The sequence below is a fragment of the Girardinichthys multiradiatus genome, chromosome 2 (genome assembly GCF_021462225.1).
Source record: "Girardinichthys multiradiatus isolate DD_20200921_A chromosome 2, DD_fGirMul_XY1, whole genome shotgun sequence".
Taxonomy (NCBI): Eukaryota; Metazoa; Chordata; class Actinopteri; order Cyprinodontiformes; family Goodeidae; genus Girardinichthys; species Girardinichthys multiradiatus.
In genome coordinates this window covers 10003564-10022615 of record NC_061795.1, presented here as the reverse complement: position 1 = coordinate 10022615, position 19052 = coordinate 10003564, and the positions used below count along the sequence as shown (strand labels likewise).

At 41.1% G+C, this 19052-nt stretch overlaps 1 protein-coding gene across 3 annotated transcripts in view; it reads right to left on the bottom strand.

Moving 5' to 3' along the window:
• ripor1 (RHO family interacting cell polarization regulator 1) overlaps window positions 1-19052 on the bottom strand; it is an 83039-nt gene that overhangs the window by 25144 nt on the left and 38843 nt on the right. For 2 of the 3 annotated variants that reach the window (XM_047382883.1, XM_047382876.1), the window contains exons 2-13: window positions 10228-10351; window positions 9428-9580; window positions 8498-8576; window positions 8376-8399; window positions 8200-8253; window positions 6714-6863; window positions 6515-6578; window positions 6105-6148; window positions 3206-3331; window positions 2894-3042; window positions 2633-2741; window positions 730-843 (exon numbers count right to left, since the gene is read on the bottom strand). In XM_047382883.1, coding sequence (XP_047238839.1) covers window positions 730-843; window positions 2633-2741; window positions 2894-3042; window positions 3206-3331; window positions 6105-6148; window positions 6515-6578; window positions 6714-6863; window positions 8200-8253; window positions 8376-8399; window positions 8498-8576; window positions 9428-9580; window positions 10228-10325 — 1164 coding nt within the window. In that variant the 5' untranslated portion in view covers window positions 10326-10351. The remainder of the gene's footprint in view (window positions 1-729; window positions 844-2632; window positions 2742-2893; window positions 3043-3205; window positions 3332-6104; window positions 6149-6514; window positions 6579-6713; window positions 6864-8199; window positions 8254-8375; window positions 8400-8497; window positions 8577-9427; window positions 9581-10227; window positions 10352-19052) is intronic. The other variant, XM_047382891.1, reaches the window with a different exon arrangement.

Genomic DNA, 19052 nt, shown 5'->3' with positions numbered 1-19052 from the left:
CGTTTTGCGAATCACTCGATAAGCCAGGTAACCACTAACTCCAAAAAGCAGAAATCCTGTTATCAATGTCCAAATATGTACACATTTTCTACGTCCGCAAACGACATTGTAGTCAGGCACACAATCTTCTACTGCTGCCAAGAATCCATTGTGTTTCCAGAGAAGAACGTCCCGCCTGGACAAGAGGGTCTCCTTTACCCTGTCTTCCCGTAGGAAAAAATTTTTTTGACCAATTACGTTGAGAGTCCAGCTGACCAAATCCATAATTTACAAGTTTGGAGGATATGCAAAGCGAGGCTCTGAGAAAAATACAGACAAAAAGCAGAAGCAGGGATCAGCAGGGACGGAGGGAGAGAAAATGCGTGTGTCTTCCACTGAGAGCAAGAGAGAAAAAAATAGAGCCCCCCAGAGTGCAATGCAGTGACACATTGTGCTCATTGCCTATTTGTGGAGGATTCTTTTTTCCCCTAAATACTGTAAAGATCATATCTCTGTCTTGAGAATTTAATATCTTCAGACTAGAGAGGAGGATGTATTATTTACATAAATAGCCATTAGTAGCCAGCCTTGTTTGAAAATCAGTCAGTAACAATTTGGAAACCTTGCAAACATTGTCATCCCTCCATAAAGTGTTGAGGTATCAAATGTTGGTTATAGACACAGGCAACATTAGTGTACACTACTAGGCTACAAATATCTGCTCTACAGGTCAGTTTTCTAATTACTCACGGCACTGAGTGTTTCTGGTGCATTGTCCCGACAGGGCCAACCCTGGTTTAGTGTTCCTCTGAAGATGTCCATTAGAGGCCAGTGCTGCTGCCATGTTAGACAACGTGGCAGAGACTGCACATCCAATAGATAGCAGGTGGTACAAAGAGTGTTGGAACAATTTTATCAAAGCAGACTCTCTCTGAACTATCAGATCTGACTTCTGGTGTTATTGTGGATTTTAAAAGAATCATGTTGGTGCTTCTTTAAGATGTTTAAAATACACCACACTGCCATAAGTATTCGCTCATATGCAAAGGCCAACTTGAACTATATAATAGCCCTGGACTTGACCCCCAACCCAGATGCAACTCACAGCTAACAACAGACATAGCTTTTTTATGTGTCCTGTCTGGCAGAGTAGCACTCAAAATTGTTGTCCAAGAAGAACAGGTTTACTTTCACAAGTGGAGCATAATGGCTAGCGCTATAATGCTCTGCTTCATACATATAAAAAAACTTTATTAGAAACTGCTTTGGGATTATTTCAATTGCAATGGACAAGAAGATGGTAACGAAAAGGAAAAACAAGAAGCAAGAAAGAGAGAGAGGTGGGGCAAAAAGGGAGAGAAGGAGAAAAGAATAGAGGAGATGAAGAAGGATGAAGAGAATACAAGATAAAACCCTAGAGGATTGCTACTACACCTGCAGAAATGCATATATAACAACAGCAATGTTACCAAAAAGAGCGAGGTACTTATGAATGCATTTAGTGGTAAGTACAGCTCAATATAGAACATCTGTGTATCTGTTAACACTTGTGAGTAGCCACAGACCGGCCCCCCTGGACCTGAGACAGACATGGAGGAGATCTGAGCAACAGACATACAAAGGTACAAAGGACCCGGGAGGGGAGGGCTTTCTTCAGAGCTGGATAGAACCCCCCACCCCCCCACCCCCCCACCCATCATTGCACTCCCCATAAATATACCTTCATTCCGGGTGAAGACAGGCAGACAGCCCGAGCACCAGTGCAGACTAGTGCCGGCACCACTCTAACCCAAAACGACCCCGGCTCAGACCCCCGCCCGCTGCTCCGACCCTGGCCCCCAACGACCCCTATCGTTGAGGGGTCCACCCGGACCAAATGAGCCCACCAACCACAGCCGTCCCAGGAAGAAACAGTCCCAACCCCCCAATGAATTCTGACCCCATGAACCTCCCACCCCTTATGAACCCCAACATGAATTTCCCCACAGGTCACCCTCAATCAGGACACAGATATTGAACGCATGCTCTTGAATGCAAATGCCATGAATCCCCTCCCCACAGGGGCACACCCCCACAGGAGAGCTCCACCCTGAAAAGCTGATGAAGACACATCCATACAGTGCAAACTCCGCACAAAGCCCCGCTCCAAGCACCCCCGACAGATCCCACTGCCCAAGTCACGATGTTTTGGCAAGTCAATTGCGGGGTACTTGACTTACGCAATGCCTTGTGCCCCGCAATCCCTACCACCAGTCTTCTAGAAGCACATTTGTGAGGTTAGACACTGATGTTGCATGAGAAGGCCTGGCTCACAGTCTCTGTACTAATTCATCCCAAAGTTTTTCTATCAGTTTAGTGGCCCATTCTTTAACAAATGAAGAAGTCTGCATGTTTAGATTTTGTATACCTGTGCCCATAGAGGTAATTTGAACACCTGATTTCAATGATTTGGAAAAGTGGGCGAATACTTTTGGCAAAATAGTGTTTCTAATGAAGTCATTGCACAGAAATGTGTCTGGCAAAAATAAGGACCAGAACCAAAACAATTTCAATTCCAAGATGTGTTCTTTCTAACACTTCTTCTTTATCATTTTTATTAAAGGTTCTATACAATGTTTTGAGACCAATCAATTTAAAAAAGAGAAAAACCTACAGAGAAGGGTTGACTGCGTATGGGTGGTGTCCCTGGTGGTCTGGTGATGTTTGACCCAATACTTGGTGTTTTGTTGACAAGACTGGCCTGGTCATCTTTATCAAATGGACTGAGGAGAAAATAAGAGAAATTAGACAGACAAAACACATAAAATCAAGAAGAAAATCAATAATATGATCTTGTTTAGGTGGGATTAGTGACTTCATCAACTGAATTAACAAATGCATGAATAGTTCCTCTTGTTTAATCTGTAAAACTTACTTCCAAGTGACTTCAAGACTAAGTTTAAGAGTGCCAAGATCATTTATATCCACAGCGACCATCTGGGTTAGTGGAGCAAACAGGTCTTTCATTTCACAGGAAACACTCCCCACAACCACGTGATTGGCTAAGCCCTTCAGTTCTGTCACCTAGGAAACAAATCAGATGTCTCACTTTTAATTGCTGACTTATTAGGTGCATCTCTGTTGATCATTCAGGTTTAGATCTATATACTGTAAAACTGGGGCAGCCTTTAGCACAACTATCACCAGTACTACCCAGAGCTGCAAATATTAATATAAAGTCCCCAACCTTCACACAGAGGAACTCATTAATGAGAGGAAGAAGCACCGTCTCCTCACTGTCCCACACTTGTTTGGCATTGATTTCTATCCTTCCCCGCAGTTTCCAACGCTGTCGGCCATACTTCATAAAGATCTAAATGCAGACACAGAAACATTTGATTTTTTACTTAAAAGCAGATGTATATGTTTTAACACTACCACCTTTAACCACCAGAATTAAAACTTTCCTTTTAATTAAAGCTGATAGTTAGGTTTGTCCGAACAATCTCTGTAGTTACGCTGCTATAGGCTTAGACACCTGGACAACATGCTGACGGCCTCTCTTCACTCTGATACATGTATTTTACTTTCAATGTCAGTATTAAATTCAGTCATTTTTTCAGTTAACTTAGTGCTATCACTTTGTTTTGCGTTGTTCAGCAGTGGTAAGATAATAATTGAATAGAACTGAACTGAATGTATTTCCTCTCACTCGGCTAAGTGTTTTTCCATTTCCTTTAATAGAACACTTACTATGCCTGTGTAACAATGGATGACTGAAAAAAACACAATAACTCATTTTCATTCACATAACAGAGATAACTAAGGAAATGCAAGGAAAAAAAGCAGATTTTCTGATTAAATAAACCTTGGATCAAAGATTTCATGACATTGTAAAGAAGTTCCAATCATTTCAAAATGGAAATCAGAAAATACAAATATATCTAAACTGGTCTTAAAGAAAGACCCAAAGAGAAATCAAACCAAGAGCCCCCAGTGTCTTCCAAACAATTACAGTCTGACAAAGTAAAGCCTGGAGTGGTGGAAATGAACAGAAATTGTATGTGTTTGGAGGTCATGTGACCTCAATAATTTCAATGTCAGATGAAATGCCTAGCAGAGTAAGAAGTAAGGGAACACCTATAGTCTCCTTTCAGTAGGAACTGACCCCTTCAGAGCTGGAGGCAAGAAGTGACTCTGTTTGAAGCGGCCATAAAGCCTTTACATTCTCCCATCTTCCCTTCACTTCTGTCCTGCAACAGACTGACCCACAGATGTTGCAACCAGCTCCATTATAACAACCTTGGGTCAAATAGGTCAAAAGCAAACACTTTCAAAGATCTGAGACCTGGCTGGTCAACGTGATGCATGTGGTTCAAAGATACACATGCTGCTAGTGGATGTGTTTTTTTCTTGTTAAAATTCTGTTCCAGGGTGCTGGCTGAGCAGTGGTTAGACACAACGATGCAGGATGTCACTCACATCACACTGTGCCATTAGGATCCCCTTGATCCCTCCCAGAGGTGAACAGAAACCAACCCCTACTGCTCCTCAAACAATGATTCCAGGACTAACTCTGGAGTAACTCTGACGTTTCTCCACAACAGCGGGAGGATTTATCCTTCTGCCATTGGTGCTTCCATACACACATAGGCTCATCAGCCATGATGATGCAGAAGTGAAAATCACTGCTAAATTTAACACAAACTTATTTGCCGTCATCTGGAAATCAAATTGTACATACACACATACGCACCCACACACACACCCACACATACACACACATCTGTGTTTTTATGAGGACTTTCAAGTTACTTTCAATAACTTCTATTCATTTTCCTTGATTTTTAGTGCCTAACCTGACCCTAAAAGTAAACCATAACTCAATTCATACCCTAGTAATAAACCTAACCCCTGTCCCAAAAATGGAATTTGGAAAAGTGAGGACCAGGAAAATGTCCTCACTTTGTCAGAATGTCCTCACTTTGTAATAAAAATATGAAAAATGGTTCTCAGTCAGAAGTACAAGAACACATACATACATACATACCTTTAACTTCTTATTGTAAGAGAATGAATTTATTCACATAAGGGAGAAGCTAAAATATGTTGTGTCAATTTGTTCTGTCTGAATCTGCAACTAAGCAAAGACTTTAGCCATGATCTCAATATGCCACTTTTCAGCAAGACAACTGTCAGTAGTAAACATTAAAACCTATGGTTCAGGAGCACCAAAATAAAAGTCAGTCAGTCATTCATTTTCTACCGCTTATTCCATAGTGGGTCACGGGGGACCTGGTGCCTATCTCTAGCAGTCTATAGGCAGGAGGCGGGGTACACCCTGGACAGATTGCCAGTCCATCGCAGGACAACACACAAACAACCACACACACACTCATTCATACACCTAAGGGTAATTTAGAGTGCCCAATTAACCTAACAGGCATGTCTTTGGACTGTGGGAGGAAGCCGGAGTACCCGGTGAGAACCCACGCATGCACAGGGAGAACATGCAAACTCCATGCAGAAAGACCTCCAGCCAGGAATCGAACCCAGGACCTTCTTGCTGCAAGGCAACAGTGCTACCAACTGCACCACCGTGCAGCCCTCCAAAATAAAAGTATTTATGGGTAAAAAGCAGAAGAAAATCACAAGACCTGACAAACACATAACATATCATGTGAAGATTTTTTGACTGAACACAATATGCAGCACTTATCTTGAAGAAAGCTTAAACTCTTTACCACCTGCTCTGTTCCTAATGCAAGACTACAGGAAAGTGCTTTCCATGTGCAGGAAAACCAGCTATTATGACTCAGCAGGAATACTCCTAGGCAGACTTACAAAACCAGAAACAGTCAATGAATATTGGCTTCATCTAAAACTAACATATCCATAGTGTTTGTTCTTTAAAAGCCTTGTGAAATAAGCCCATTCTAACATTTCTTGTTCTTCCTCGTAAAACTTTACTTTTACTTAAGAAAAGCTTTTTCTTTCATGCAATGATATGAGATCGGATTTAAAAATGGCAAATACAGAGGAAGATCCTGTTAAATCCTTTAAGTTAACAAAGTTAACAAGTATATTTTCTTTCACTGTTTGAAGCATAAGCCATTGAATTATGACAGAGGGATGTGCTCACTAACCTCATACTGATCCCCTGCACACAATCTGGCAAATCCTGCAAGACCTAGAAAACAAGAAGAAAGATACAGAACTTAACCTGAGCATTTAACCCCCCAAATGACAATTATCCAACCTAATCAAAAAAAAAAAGCTCAGGCTGCCATGCTGTTGAAGCCTCTTCAAGCTTTTGCCATGCCTCATTACTGCAACATTTAATAAGCGCATGTGTAAATCCCATAGCAGTGGTGCATATGTGTGGTACAAATGCCATCTCATGGTGGTGATGCTCATCCAGTGGAAATCTTTGATGTGTAAGAAAATCTGTGGCAGCCTAGCTTAGCTGGAGGTCAAACTTCATTTGCTACAGTATCATTTCTGTAGGAAGCTCAGGTAGTGTATCCTGGTGTGAATAGTGTGATGGGATTATTACCTTTCATCCGGATGTGGAATTCTCCAAGCTGGTTCTCAAACTCATTTTCCATCACACACATATTCTACAGAGAGACAGCATCATTTAATCATTTCTGCACAGTTTCAACAGCACAGCTTCTATCTTTTAAGTACATTCATTGATTGTATGGACATATCCTGTTCCTCATATGCATTTAAAACTGTTCAGTTTATCTCACCTCTGTGCATTCCTTGTATCCTTTAGTAGCCTCCCCCATACTCTCCTTAGCTTCCTTGCTTCCTGGGTTGGCTGAGTATGCCTTCACCATCTTGTGGGCTCCATCTCTCAGTTTCCTCTGCAGGCAGTAGGCTTCATAAAACTCCTCAATCTGAGAAGAGAAGATCAAAACTGCTAATTTCTCAGGAGTACTTCTCTGTCAAGTTCTGACTGTCATTAGAGAAGAAGAGACTCATTCAGCATTGTTCATTTTGGGACTTTTTGAATATAATTGACAAAACTATGTGTAGCAAGAGCTGTGACTACAAATGAAAGACACAAAATATGTCTGCAAAACATGAACCAAACATTTAAGCCAATTTAATAACAAAATATTAATGTTTCCTTTTAGTCATAATTTGGTCCATATGCTGACCAGTGATGGGTGTGTTTATGATTTCCACAGATGACAATAACATTATATACATTTCTGTTATTGTTATTTCATTTTGCATTTTCACCATTAGGCTGTTTTACCGCTTCATTTTGACTTAAATCAGTATCTGTTACTTCAAAATTATATTACTCAAGCAGAGATTAAAAGTATGACACAGTAAAGCTACACCTAGAGGTAGATTTGTTTCAATCTACCTCTACTATATATACTGTATTTACTCTAATAAATACAGTATAGTTAGTAACTACCCCTAAATCTCCTGTTTTAATAAAAACACGTAAGTATGAAGAAAACTAAACTAACAGGCAATAGTTTCAGTACATGGGCACTACAATGGTGTGTTTACAGGTACGAAATGGAGGAAGATGAAACAGGGGGTACAAACTGGAACAGAAGGGAAAGGACCTGGAGTCACATTGTATAAGTCTGGACAGTGTTCCAGACAAAGACTGGGAAAATCCCACAGATAATCAGCAAAAGACAAATCAACCAAACAAGGCAGGGGTTGTTCATGGACAAATGCCGAGACATTAGTTTTGGGTGTTTATGTGGCTACATGTTTGTACTGTGCAAGTGTATGTCAAAGTGACCCAGTGTTGGGAGGCATCATGTCTATTGCATGAGACAAATGTCACACTAAGTGCTGCTAATCTGGTTTAATGTGAGGCATGCTCTGTGTCCGCAGACCTTTAGCTGCCTGTAATACATCAGCACATGTACTGCCACCTCTTATGCCCTCTAATTCTTGATGTGTCAGCTCCTTGCTAATTATTTGCGTACCCATCACTGGCTTGCATGTGGACCAAATTAGGTTCAAGTTTCTTCTAGGTGCTTAACTTTGTGATTTAATTATTTTTGTCAGTCAGTGCATCTTAGGTGCTTCAATAATTGGTGGTATTAATTTGATGGCATGTGCATTGGTACACTGGCCAGTAACATTCAGTCCCAACTAAAACAACTTCCAAAAGGGCACTTAGTCTTGGAGCAATCAAAATGGATTCATAAAGAGTGTCTGTACAATAAAACAATACAGGGGGTGTGTTGGTCTAACCTTGCTGAGATGAAACTCTAGCTTTGTGATATACCGCTCAATCACCTTAACTTGCTGTCAGGGAAAAGCAGAGTAAATTCACACCAGTTTAAAGGGATTAACTATATTTCTTCCACATTTAACCTTCATTTACAATGGGTTTTTTAGAAATAGGAGAGGAATGCATTGTAGCTCACCTTATCTAAGTCATAAAGGAAACCCTAAAGAAAAAAAAAAACATCAGCTCATTTGCATTTAAAGACATGAACAGTTCATTTTCGGATATTGTGAAGCCAGCTTGGGAATGGCCAGAACGTACCAGTCGGGAGTTTCTTTTAGACACTTTTATCTGCCTGCTGATGTCCTCCAAATCCGTTTGGTAAAGTTGCAGGTAAGACCTTAAGACAAACCCAGTCCATGAATATGAAAACAAGTTCTTTTTTATCCCTGTACCTGCTTTAATCTGAGTTTAATTTGGTGACAACAACACGTATTTGGCTAAAAGAAATGGGCCACTGTGTCACATCATATACAGTTAGACCCAAACATATTTATAGCCCTTGCAGTTGTAGAGACAAGCATCTCTCAAAAGATCAAACAATGTACAAGGAGTATCAGGTTACAGAAAAATAACTGATCTGTTTTTATTTATGTTCTATTAAAATGTCATGTACCCTTCATCATAATCAATGGAAAAATCTTTATTGGTTTTATAGCAATCAAAGCCTTTTCTAATGGCTGAGCAGTATTTTTCACGTTTCTTTTTGATGATTTATGTTTGGTGATGAGCTCAATGTCTTTTGAAGGCCTCTTTGCCACCACCCGAATTTTTAGCTCCCTTTGCAAATTCTCTATCAGATTCAGGTCTGGACTCTGGACATTAATATTACTTCCAAATCAAAAGATTACTTTAAAAGCTAAATCTGCCATGAATAATTTTGGGTTTACTGCATATACAGAAAGTGAAAAATCACTCAATTTAAAAAATGGTTTAGGTTTCTAAGGAATTATTAGGTACCAAAAAATGTGACACCGGTAATTTTGTTAAAATGAAATTTTATTAACATTGAATGTTTATCCCACAGAATAAATACGTTCAAATTAAAGATGGAATTTGTTTTCATTTTCTAAAGTGATATTATGCTACTGGAAATAAGAACAAATTATTTTTTATTGTTTTCCACCTCTGTTCCAGGACTGCTGACAGTTTGATATTACTTTGTACAGCAGCATTTGTCTGAGTACTCACTGGAGGCCTTTCCTCAGGGCATTGTAGACCTCATCCAGGCGTTCTGGTTGGGGAACTTTCGGTGGTGGGTTGGGTTTGGTAGACATACTGAAAAGCCCACTTGCTCGGCTGGACTTTCTACTGATACCAGGAGTGCTGAACACTGAGAGACTCCTGCAATATTAGATCAACACAACTGATAAATGTCTTAAACCCTTCATATGCAGATCCAACTTTTGTATGTAACAAGTCTTTCTGTCATATTTTCACATTATACTTTTAACTTCACTGAGACTGATTTATAAAACATAATGTTGGTGGTAATATTTTAATCTTATCATAATCATTATCATGTCTTGGATGTTAGGAAAGCAATATGCTTCCATGATGTTGTCTTGATGTCGTGAATTTCATATAGGAATAATAATAATAATAATAAATAATAATGATAATAGTTGTGCCCCTTAACAAAGTGCATGTCTAAACATATTACCAATCTGTGTGTGTGTATGTGTGTGTGTGTGTGTATGTGTGTATTCTAGCATTTGTTACAGTGTAAAACCCACTTTTCCAACATATACTAGATTGTGAGGACACACTTCATCTTATGGGGCCCAATGTCTGGGCCCCATAAAAAAGTGCTGTTTTGGTTTAGGGGGTTATGCCACAGAAGTTAATGAAAAATGAATGGAAGTCAATGCAAAGTCCTTGTAAACATAGAAAGACATAATATATATATGTATGTATGTATGTATGTATGTATGTATGTATGTATGTATGTATGTATGTATGTATGTGTGTGTGCATGTGTGTGTGTATACCTATAAGGCCTGTCCTGGGTGTTAACTCCAGTAAAGCTCTGGCTCCTAGTGATGGACCTGGATGTGACGCGTCTGACTGGGCGAACAGACAGAGACATGGTGGACAGAGTTCGTGATGGGCTCCCTGCAGTAGACCAAAACACATAACAATACATTAAAGACTGATCAGGTATCTGTGTTTGTGACCCATATGAGTATCACATGCCATTCTCACCTGCTGTCAGCTCACTAAATACACTTGAAGTTTTTTTCTTAATCTATTCAAACATGATGTGCTATTCAACTACATTTCTCTTTCCAATCTAATACACTGAGATTATTACACAAATATATTAAAAACAGGAATACTACAAAAAACAAGTGGTAAGTAAAACATTGACAATAATAGGGAGGTTTAACTAACAAATAGTGTTTTTTAGTATTAATAGTCATTTTAGATTCATACAGCTTAGAAAAGTATGGATTTTATAAATCTGGTTAGGTATAGAAAACAGTAAATGACCAATATATAACCTTTTTGTTTCTCTATTCCATTTTCTAAAATATTATAATTTGGGTTTACAATAAAAAATAGTTAGTTCTTTTCATATTTTTTGTTGGGAAGTGCCAGTCTGGTTCCAGGTATTGGTTAGGGATCTCAACCAAGTCATTTTTTAATAATTGGTATTGGCACTCTAGACATCTCGATCTATCTTCCCCTCAATCCTTACTAGTATCCCTGTCCCTGCTGAAGAAAGCAGCCCCACAGCACAATACTGACACCACTGTGTTTTCCCAGGAGCATGGTGTGTTTAGGGTGATGTGCAGTGTTAGTTTTCCGCCGCATATAGCAATTTATTTGTATGAATTTTGGTGTCATTTGAACAGAGCTTTTTCAGATTTTTGCTGTGTTTTCTTCATGGCTTTTGGCAAACTGCACATAGGACTTTTTACATCTTTTTAGTAAATGGTATATCACTTAAAATCCCACAAAACATTTGGTTGTAACATGAAAAAAACGTGGAAAAATTCAAGACGCATGAGTACTTTTGCGAGGCACTATTTGTTATAATATCTTGGTGTACATAAGCACATCAGATGTACTTAATGCATGGCATATCTTATTCAAATGTTGGCCCAAAAGAACCTTATAAGGTGCAATGGCAAAACTCCATCCATCCATCCACACATACATACATACCTCCATCCATACATACATAACATACATACTAAGGGACAGGTGTTGCAAAGTAGCCATGGCTATAAGCACTATACAGGCACAATACAGGCATCAGATTATTTTGTATATGATGATCTATATTTATTATATCTGTCCCTACCAAATAAATAAATAAATAAAACATCCATCCATCCATACATCCATCCAAAATATATTTTTTTCCAACTCAGGGTCACAAGAGCGCTGGTGCTTATCTTCACTTGTCATCTGGCAAGAGGCAGGCTACATCGAGGACAGGTTGCCAGTCCAAAGCAGAGACGTACCAGGCAAACAACCACTAATACACACACTCCTGCCTAAGGTGAAGGTGCAGCGGCCAATCAATCTAAAATGCATAGTTTTCAGAAGGTGGGAGAAAACCTGAGTACCTGGAGAAAACCAACAAACACACAAGGAGAACACACTAACACCACATAGAAAGACTTCACACAGAAATTGAACCATGGACCTCCAAGGCAGCAGAATTAACACATTTGGCAGTTAGAATATCTGTTTTCCTACTTCATCCAGCTGTTAATACATAATGGTATTCTGTTGATGTTTTACCATGGGTTAAAATTCATGTGGATTCATGTGAAACCGTGTTCGTTTTTTTATGTTTAGGTCAGCAGATTATTTTCCTCAGTGCAAGCACAGTTTTCTGACTTTGTCCTATCCAGTATCCGGCATCCTGTTCTCATAAACAGTTTAAAGGGCCTTCACACAGTGCCTGTCAAACACTCCCTTACCACAGCACAGGAAATGTCAAAATCCTACAGGAAGTCAGATGTTACTGCTTCCTTTGACAGGAAACCTAACAAAGGAAGATAGTCGGTAAGGCTGAAGATAAAAGGTCAGTTCTGCTGAAAGTGAAGGAAAACAAGAGAAATGTAAAAAACATTTCTTTAAACTAGTGCCATAACTTTCATCTGATTGTTTTAAAAAAATAATCTATATGAAGATAACAAACAGAACACACTTTCAATCTCATCCTCACATATAAAAAGTAATAATATCTACACTTTTCAACTTGGAAACAATTTTGAAACTTTTAAATGTGTGCACTCAATCACTTGACATATTTTAACTGCGCAGAAAGACAGAGGAGGGGAGGGGGAATAGGAGTTTAGGGAAGTATAACATTTGAGTCGGACAAACTAAGCAAGTTAGAAGTGTTGAGAGAAAATCCCGGTCTCGCCAGGTTCATAATATCCGGGTTCTTCTCTCCTTCATTTCCTCATAGTCACATCTTGTCACAGAAGTTTGCCAGCTCTATGAGAAAGCTTGGATACAAAATGAGGTCAGGGCTTAGCTTTATTGCACTAAATAATGCCACAAGATTACAATTAATGAATCTGACAGAACAAAAGTGTTCAAATTAAAACATGGCTTGTGAATGTCTGTTTAGAGGCACTGTCAAATGCAATGATAGTAATGTGCTTACATGCTTTATTTACTATGTTAGTTATTGTCATATTTGATGAAGTGTTGTCAAACAGCAAGAAGGTCCTGAAATCAGATGCTGGCAAGGGCTTTTCTATGTGGTGTTTGCATATTCTAGCTTTATGTGAATGTAATGCTGTTGCTTGTCTGAAACTCCCTGCATGCCACTAGTTGGCAGTATGTTATTTGAAACTCAACAACATGTGCAAACACTTCCTGCTTACGAAATGGTGGAGAAAATGAGCACTATGTTGGAGAACCGTCATTAGATTCGAAGGAGTTAGCAGCACAAGTACTCTGCAGTCTGCCATTGTTATTGCTGATTTCACCTTCTCTGGGTTTTAAACTGGTCGGCAGCCATTTTGTGCACGTGCACATTGAATTCTACAAATTTCAGCCATATCCTGCATGAGCCAACGCTTCCCCATAAGAAATATTACATTTTTCCTGTCTACGCAACAACAGACACCTGGACATTTCTAAGCCATTACATTCTGGAAGCCATTTTTAAAGGGGACCTATTATGCAAAATTCACTTTTTGATTGTTTTTATACTTCCATTTGGATCTTGTGGAAATATAAATGCCTTATCATTAGTAGCTAAAGCTAAGATATATTTGGGATTTGCTGCTTATAGATTGATTATTATTAGGAGCTTTTAGTTATGCTTTTGAAAGTTGGAAAAATCCTTAAACAGTAGCTTCTAGTGTGGTCACACAATGAGTGTTTATTATTCAAGGTTAAAGCTTGCATGTGTTTTCTGTCTGTATCGTGAGAAGCTGGCAGTGTATAAGGGAGTGCATGTGTCAGTTTCATCAATAGAAGATGCCTCAGAACTGACCTTTAGCAAAAGAATGTATGAGAAACTGACTACAGCCAAAGAATGTATGAGAAACTGTCTGCAGCAAAAGAATGTGTGAGAAACTGATAAGGCGCTGCACAACAAATGTGACCCTGGTATGTGTGTGTTCAATAAAAGAACGGTGCAGGGGAGAGAAGAGCAGATGTGTTCTTGACTATACAGAGACAGCACTCAGCCCCGGCCGGGTGAATCAGCTTCAACCTCTAGTCCGTGTTTTGCTTTCTTAGACATTTAAGTTTAGTTTTTTCTCAAGCAGAATTAAGATGCTTTGACCAAATAAACGAACACGCAGGAGTTAAGAAGGACAACTCCGACAACTTGGTGACCCCGACTTTCGGCTAAATCAGAACTTCACCAAAAGACGTCTTGACACCAGGGTACCCTCCTCACTTCTAACAAAGGTAAGGCAGAACCAGTTTAAACGAACTCTGCTCTTTTGGCATTGTCGATAGGCCTAAATTCTTGGTGTCAGATGTCTGAGTAAGTGAAATGTTCTGCTAAATTTAAAATGTGTAGACCGGTGTGTTAATATAATATAATATAAAAGAGGTCAAGTAAAGTAAAGTGAGAAATAGGGTTTGAGGCCTGTGTGTTTCTTGAGTTGGCAACTCTACATGGTTTCCGACGAGAATTCATGGTTTTGCTGGGTTGAAATCCCAGAGGGTGGGAACCTCCGAAGGGTAAACAGTTTTTTTAAGGTTTGAGTCCTTCAAAAACGGGGTTCGAGTCCCCTGGAATTAAGGGTTAGAGTCCCTCAAAAAACGGGGTTCGAGTCCCCTGGAATTTGAGGGTTAGAGTCCCTCTGGATAAGGGTTAAAGTCCCTAGGTTGTGCCTTGTATTCTGGAGTCAGAAAGCTAAGACTGGGCTGTGATGGAAATTCTTTTATTAAGTGTTCCAAAGTGTGTGACCTTTGGGTTACCTCACTTCTGTGAACATCTGTGTTAGGGAGTTGAGATAACACTGTCATGTTCTGGTATAAATACTGTGTGTAAATGGGCTCTGTTTCACTGACTAACCTCAGTGTCAGGGTCTTCAAATGCTGAATGCCTTTGAATAAAACTTCTTCTACCCACTTTGATAAGAAAATTCCACAACAGGGCAAAAACACAAAGGTTCGAATGCTGTGTTTTATTCAAGTTCTGTCTCAATAAAACAGATTACAGATGTGGTAATTCATAAAACACATAGTCTGAAGTCCCGTGAAGCTATAAGTTACTGTGAACAGTTTGTATGAATCTGTAAGACAAGTAACAGTGAGAGCATGACTGTGAGTTATAAATGACATTTGTAACAAGACCAGCATGAGAAAACTATGAGCTGGAATAGCATAATTCAGCAAGAATAGTTAGACTTGGAGGACATCTAGTGGACTCCAGAGAAAAGTACATAATACACAAACACATAAAATCGATGAGCTGTTCATAGAAGGGATAATCTGTGAAACAGACTTGTTAGGAGGAGTGTGTGAAAAATACAGTGTGACTGGAGAGAGGCGCAGCGGTTCGCCAGACTCTCATTGTAGGTGAATGAATGCAGCAATCCTGTATGGAAACCTAACTGGTGTCAACAATGACAGGGTGGTGATAAGCTGCTTGGTTTGGGGGAAAATTGAGGTGTCTTGAGACGTGTGTATGTCACTCTCAAAATAGTCCAGATACCAGGGACATAGCGTGCCATATTTTCTGGACGGCCTCAGTTGACCAGTGAATGAACAGAGTGGAGTGAAGAAAGGTGGGAATACTTTTCTAGGGTGCGAAAACATTTTACAGAAGGGTGCGAAAACTTTTCTTCTAAACATGGACGGAGAATTTGATAGGGAAACGGATGACTCAGAGTCAAGTGCAGAGGCACGGGTGTGGAAAACATTTAACGAACAGGTGTATGTTGTGAGACAACTGGTACAGCAGACTCCAGATGAAAAACAGGCTGAAAAGTTGATTAAAAAAATGGATCAGAAAATACAAGATGAAGTTGAAAAGGATGGAACTGATGAAAAGAGCAGAAAAAGTGTTGGAAGATGGTTTTGGCTGAATATGAAGAAGGCTAAGAAAGAAAGAGAGTTGGCTGAGGAAAAATGCAAAGACAGTGGATGGTTTAAAGGCAAGTTTAAAGAGACAAAGGACAAGGCAGCAAAAGATGAGACATTCTGGTCTCAGATGGTGTTAATATGGCAGGGCGGTAAATATGCAATGTTTGATAAATCTGACACCACACATACAGAACCACACACTGACAGAAATAAGGAAGTAACATACAAGCCACCACCGTATGCACCTCCCTCTAGCTCTGCCCAGTCTCCCTCCCCTCCTACATCTCCTCCCACAGGGCTGTACCCTGTACTTAACGTCAAAGAAGGGCATGTAACTGTTCGTGGCTTGCCCAGCCCACAGACTGCTCTCACTTACTGTACCGCCCCTACAGCTCCACACGACGAACATCAGGACTTAATTTCTTTCTCATCTGAATCACAAGACTCTCTGTCTGTACCTGATCCAGCTTGTTCTGAAGCACTCTCTGTTGGCTCTTATACTCAAGTAAGCCCAGAAGGGTTTAAGCTAAGAAAAATGCGAGAAATCTTGGATGGTGCAACAATTCCCATCCCAACTTTAACTCCATCTCAGCACCATCTCTCACCCCGTTCACCCTGCACAGATTATTCACCCCAAAGCATGACTATGCAACCACGCGTCCTCCGCCAGGTGGCATCAAGAGGGGAGCCTGGGTTCTATAGAAAGTTGCCCCTCCTTCATCAACCTGGGTCTGGGGGTCAGCGCAAATATAAGCCTTTTTCCCTGGGGGATCTTACCACACTCTGCGACAAGCTCCCATCCGTAACTGAGGGGGCTTCTATTTGGTTACAAACATTAGATTCTCTTACCGCAGGCACCACTTTAGCTCTAGGGCACTACCGTGCAATTGCAGCACGTTGCATGAAACCACACAGCTGTAGAGAGGTTGAAGCGAATGCTCGCTCCCTTCTCTTCCCAGACACAGCTCATTTCTCTCTCCATGCCCAAGACATAGGGGACGCGTTGAGGGAGTTATACCCTGTAACCAGGGGGCGCAATATCCCTAAATTTGAATGGAATCCAAATACCAATCCAAGAGAATATTTGGACCAGTGTAAATCCATGTGGCAAACACAAACCGGTACTAATCCAGCCAATGAGGGCCCACAGAGGGATTGGTTCAGAGATGCTGTGTTAAGAGGTTTACCCACACAGGTTAAAACCAACATGGAGGACAATCCTGATTTGGCAGGGGCTGATACTGGAATATGGGACCGCCATTTAATTCACCGTTTATCTAAAATAAGAGAGGAAAACAAGAAGGATGAGGAAGAACTTAAAGCTTTGCAAACTCAGTTACTAAAAATGCAGTTAGCCGAAGCAAAACAAAAAGCGGGAGACAAGAAAAAAGAGAATAAAACCACTAAGATAATGTATGAAGGTGCTGTGTCTCACCCACCACAAGCTCCTCCCTTTCCTGGCCACCAGGACACATTTGCACAGGAGCCCATGGCCCCTGGTCCTTATAAGGCGCAGGCTGGTCATTTCAGGGGCCGGCGTGGGCCCGGGGGAAGGGGATTCCAGCGAGGACCGCCACGGAGGTGGGAGAATGCTGATGTGTGCTATTACTGCGAAGAGCCTGGTTATTGGAGCAGGGATTGTCCCTACAAACACGGTCCACATGTGGGTTATGGATGGCATGGACCTATGGGAAGGCCTGCGAGACGCCCACATAGGGGATGAGGTGGTCCATCACGTGGAGGCCAACAGCAGCAGCCTTCACTCCAATTGCCAGCCTGGGATGAGCCCAATCTCTGGCCAGACCACCACTGAGGGTCCCCACAGAACCCCCCGGACAGAGGGACTGAGGACACCTTACTGTTCGTGACGGTGTATGGACAAAGTCTTCCTTTTTTTCTAGTGGACACTGGGGCTACATGCTCAACCATCCAACAAGCCCCTCCTAACACTCTCTCCACAAGGACTACCACTGTCATGGGGTTTTCTGGGGCTAAACGGGTCCTACCTTACACCAAGCCCCTAAGAACTGAAATAAGAGGGCAAATTTTGAACTACAGCTACTTAGTGTCTGCAGACACACCAGTAAATTTACTGGGCAGAGACATGTTGATCAAAATGGGCGCACCCATTCTGTGTGGGTCAGACGGACTACAGGTGCATCTTCCTAATGGCACCCAACTTTCATGTGGCAGCAACATGCACTTTTCACATGGACAGTATTTAATCCAGCCCTTGCCCGATCCTATGGCTGACATTTACTGGGTCTTGCTACACCCAGAAACCACGGCATGCAGAGGTGTTCTCTCTTCCTTCCTTCGGTGAAAATCCTGGATCTCCACTCTGGCACCCTATGTTCCTCCCCCTGACACACCACATGTCACACTGTTTTATGACAGAAACAACTGTGAATGCTACCAGGAAAGCTTTGCTGAAGAGCTGGAGGGTACGACATGGGACATTGTCACCACTGATATTTATGTAGCTCCAGAGGGCGTTGTCGCCTCTGTACAGTTATCAAAAGAACAGGAAGAGTGGTTTAAAATGTGGTCTGATGGCGTTCCCCACGTTTCTTTAGCCCTCCATCCAGGACATGAAGCACGTGAGTTAGGGGGTGTGTTAAAACGTTCCCTCTCCCTACAGGATTGGCATCTCTCTTCCACTCCTAACCTCTCCTATTCACCTTCAGGGGACACTTATCGCATTCTTAAACATTCCACAGATGTAGGTACCGTGGATCATGTACAGTTAGACAGACATCATGGCAGAGAAAAATCAGATCACCCACTGGCAGCTAGTGTTGTAGAGAGCATGCCCTCCACACTTTGGGCTGAAGGTCCTACGGACGTAGGTCTCATACACTGTACTCCTATTACCTTTCAGCTTACTTCTGATCAACCAATCTGGAGATCTCAATACCCTCATAAACCCGCTGCTGAACTGGGCATTGAGAACACAATAGAGGGGCTGTGGAATGCAGGTGTGTTGGAGTCGGCTGACTCCTCCTCGTGGAATACACCTATCTTGCCAGTAGAGAAAAAAGGGACAGGAAAATGGAGGATGGCACATGATTTGAGAGCTATTAATGCAGCGCTGTCCACTCCCACTGTCCCAGTTCCAAATCCTTATGTCGCTCTCACTAACCTTAATCCGGAACATGCATGGTTCACATGCATTGACCTGGTCAATGCTTTCTTTTGCCTGCCTTTAGCTGAGGAATGCAGGGACGTTTTTGCTTTTACCTATAGATCACATAGGTATCGATACACTCGTTTCCCACAGGGTTTTGCTCTG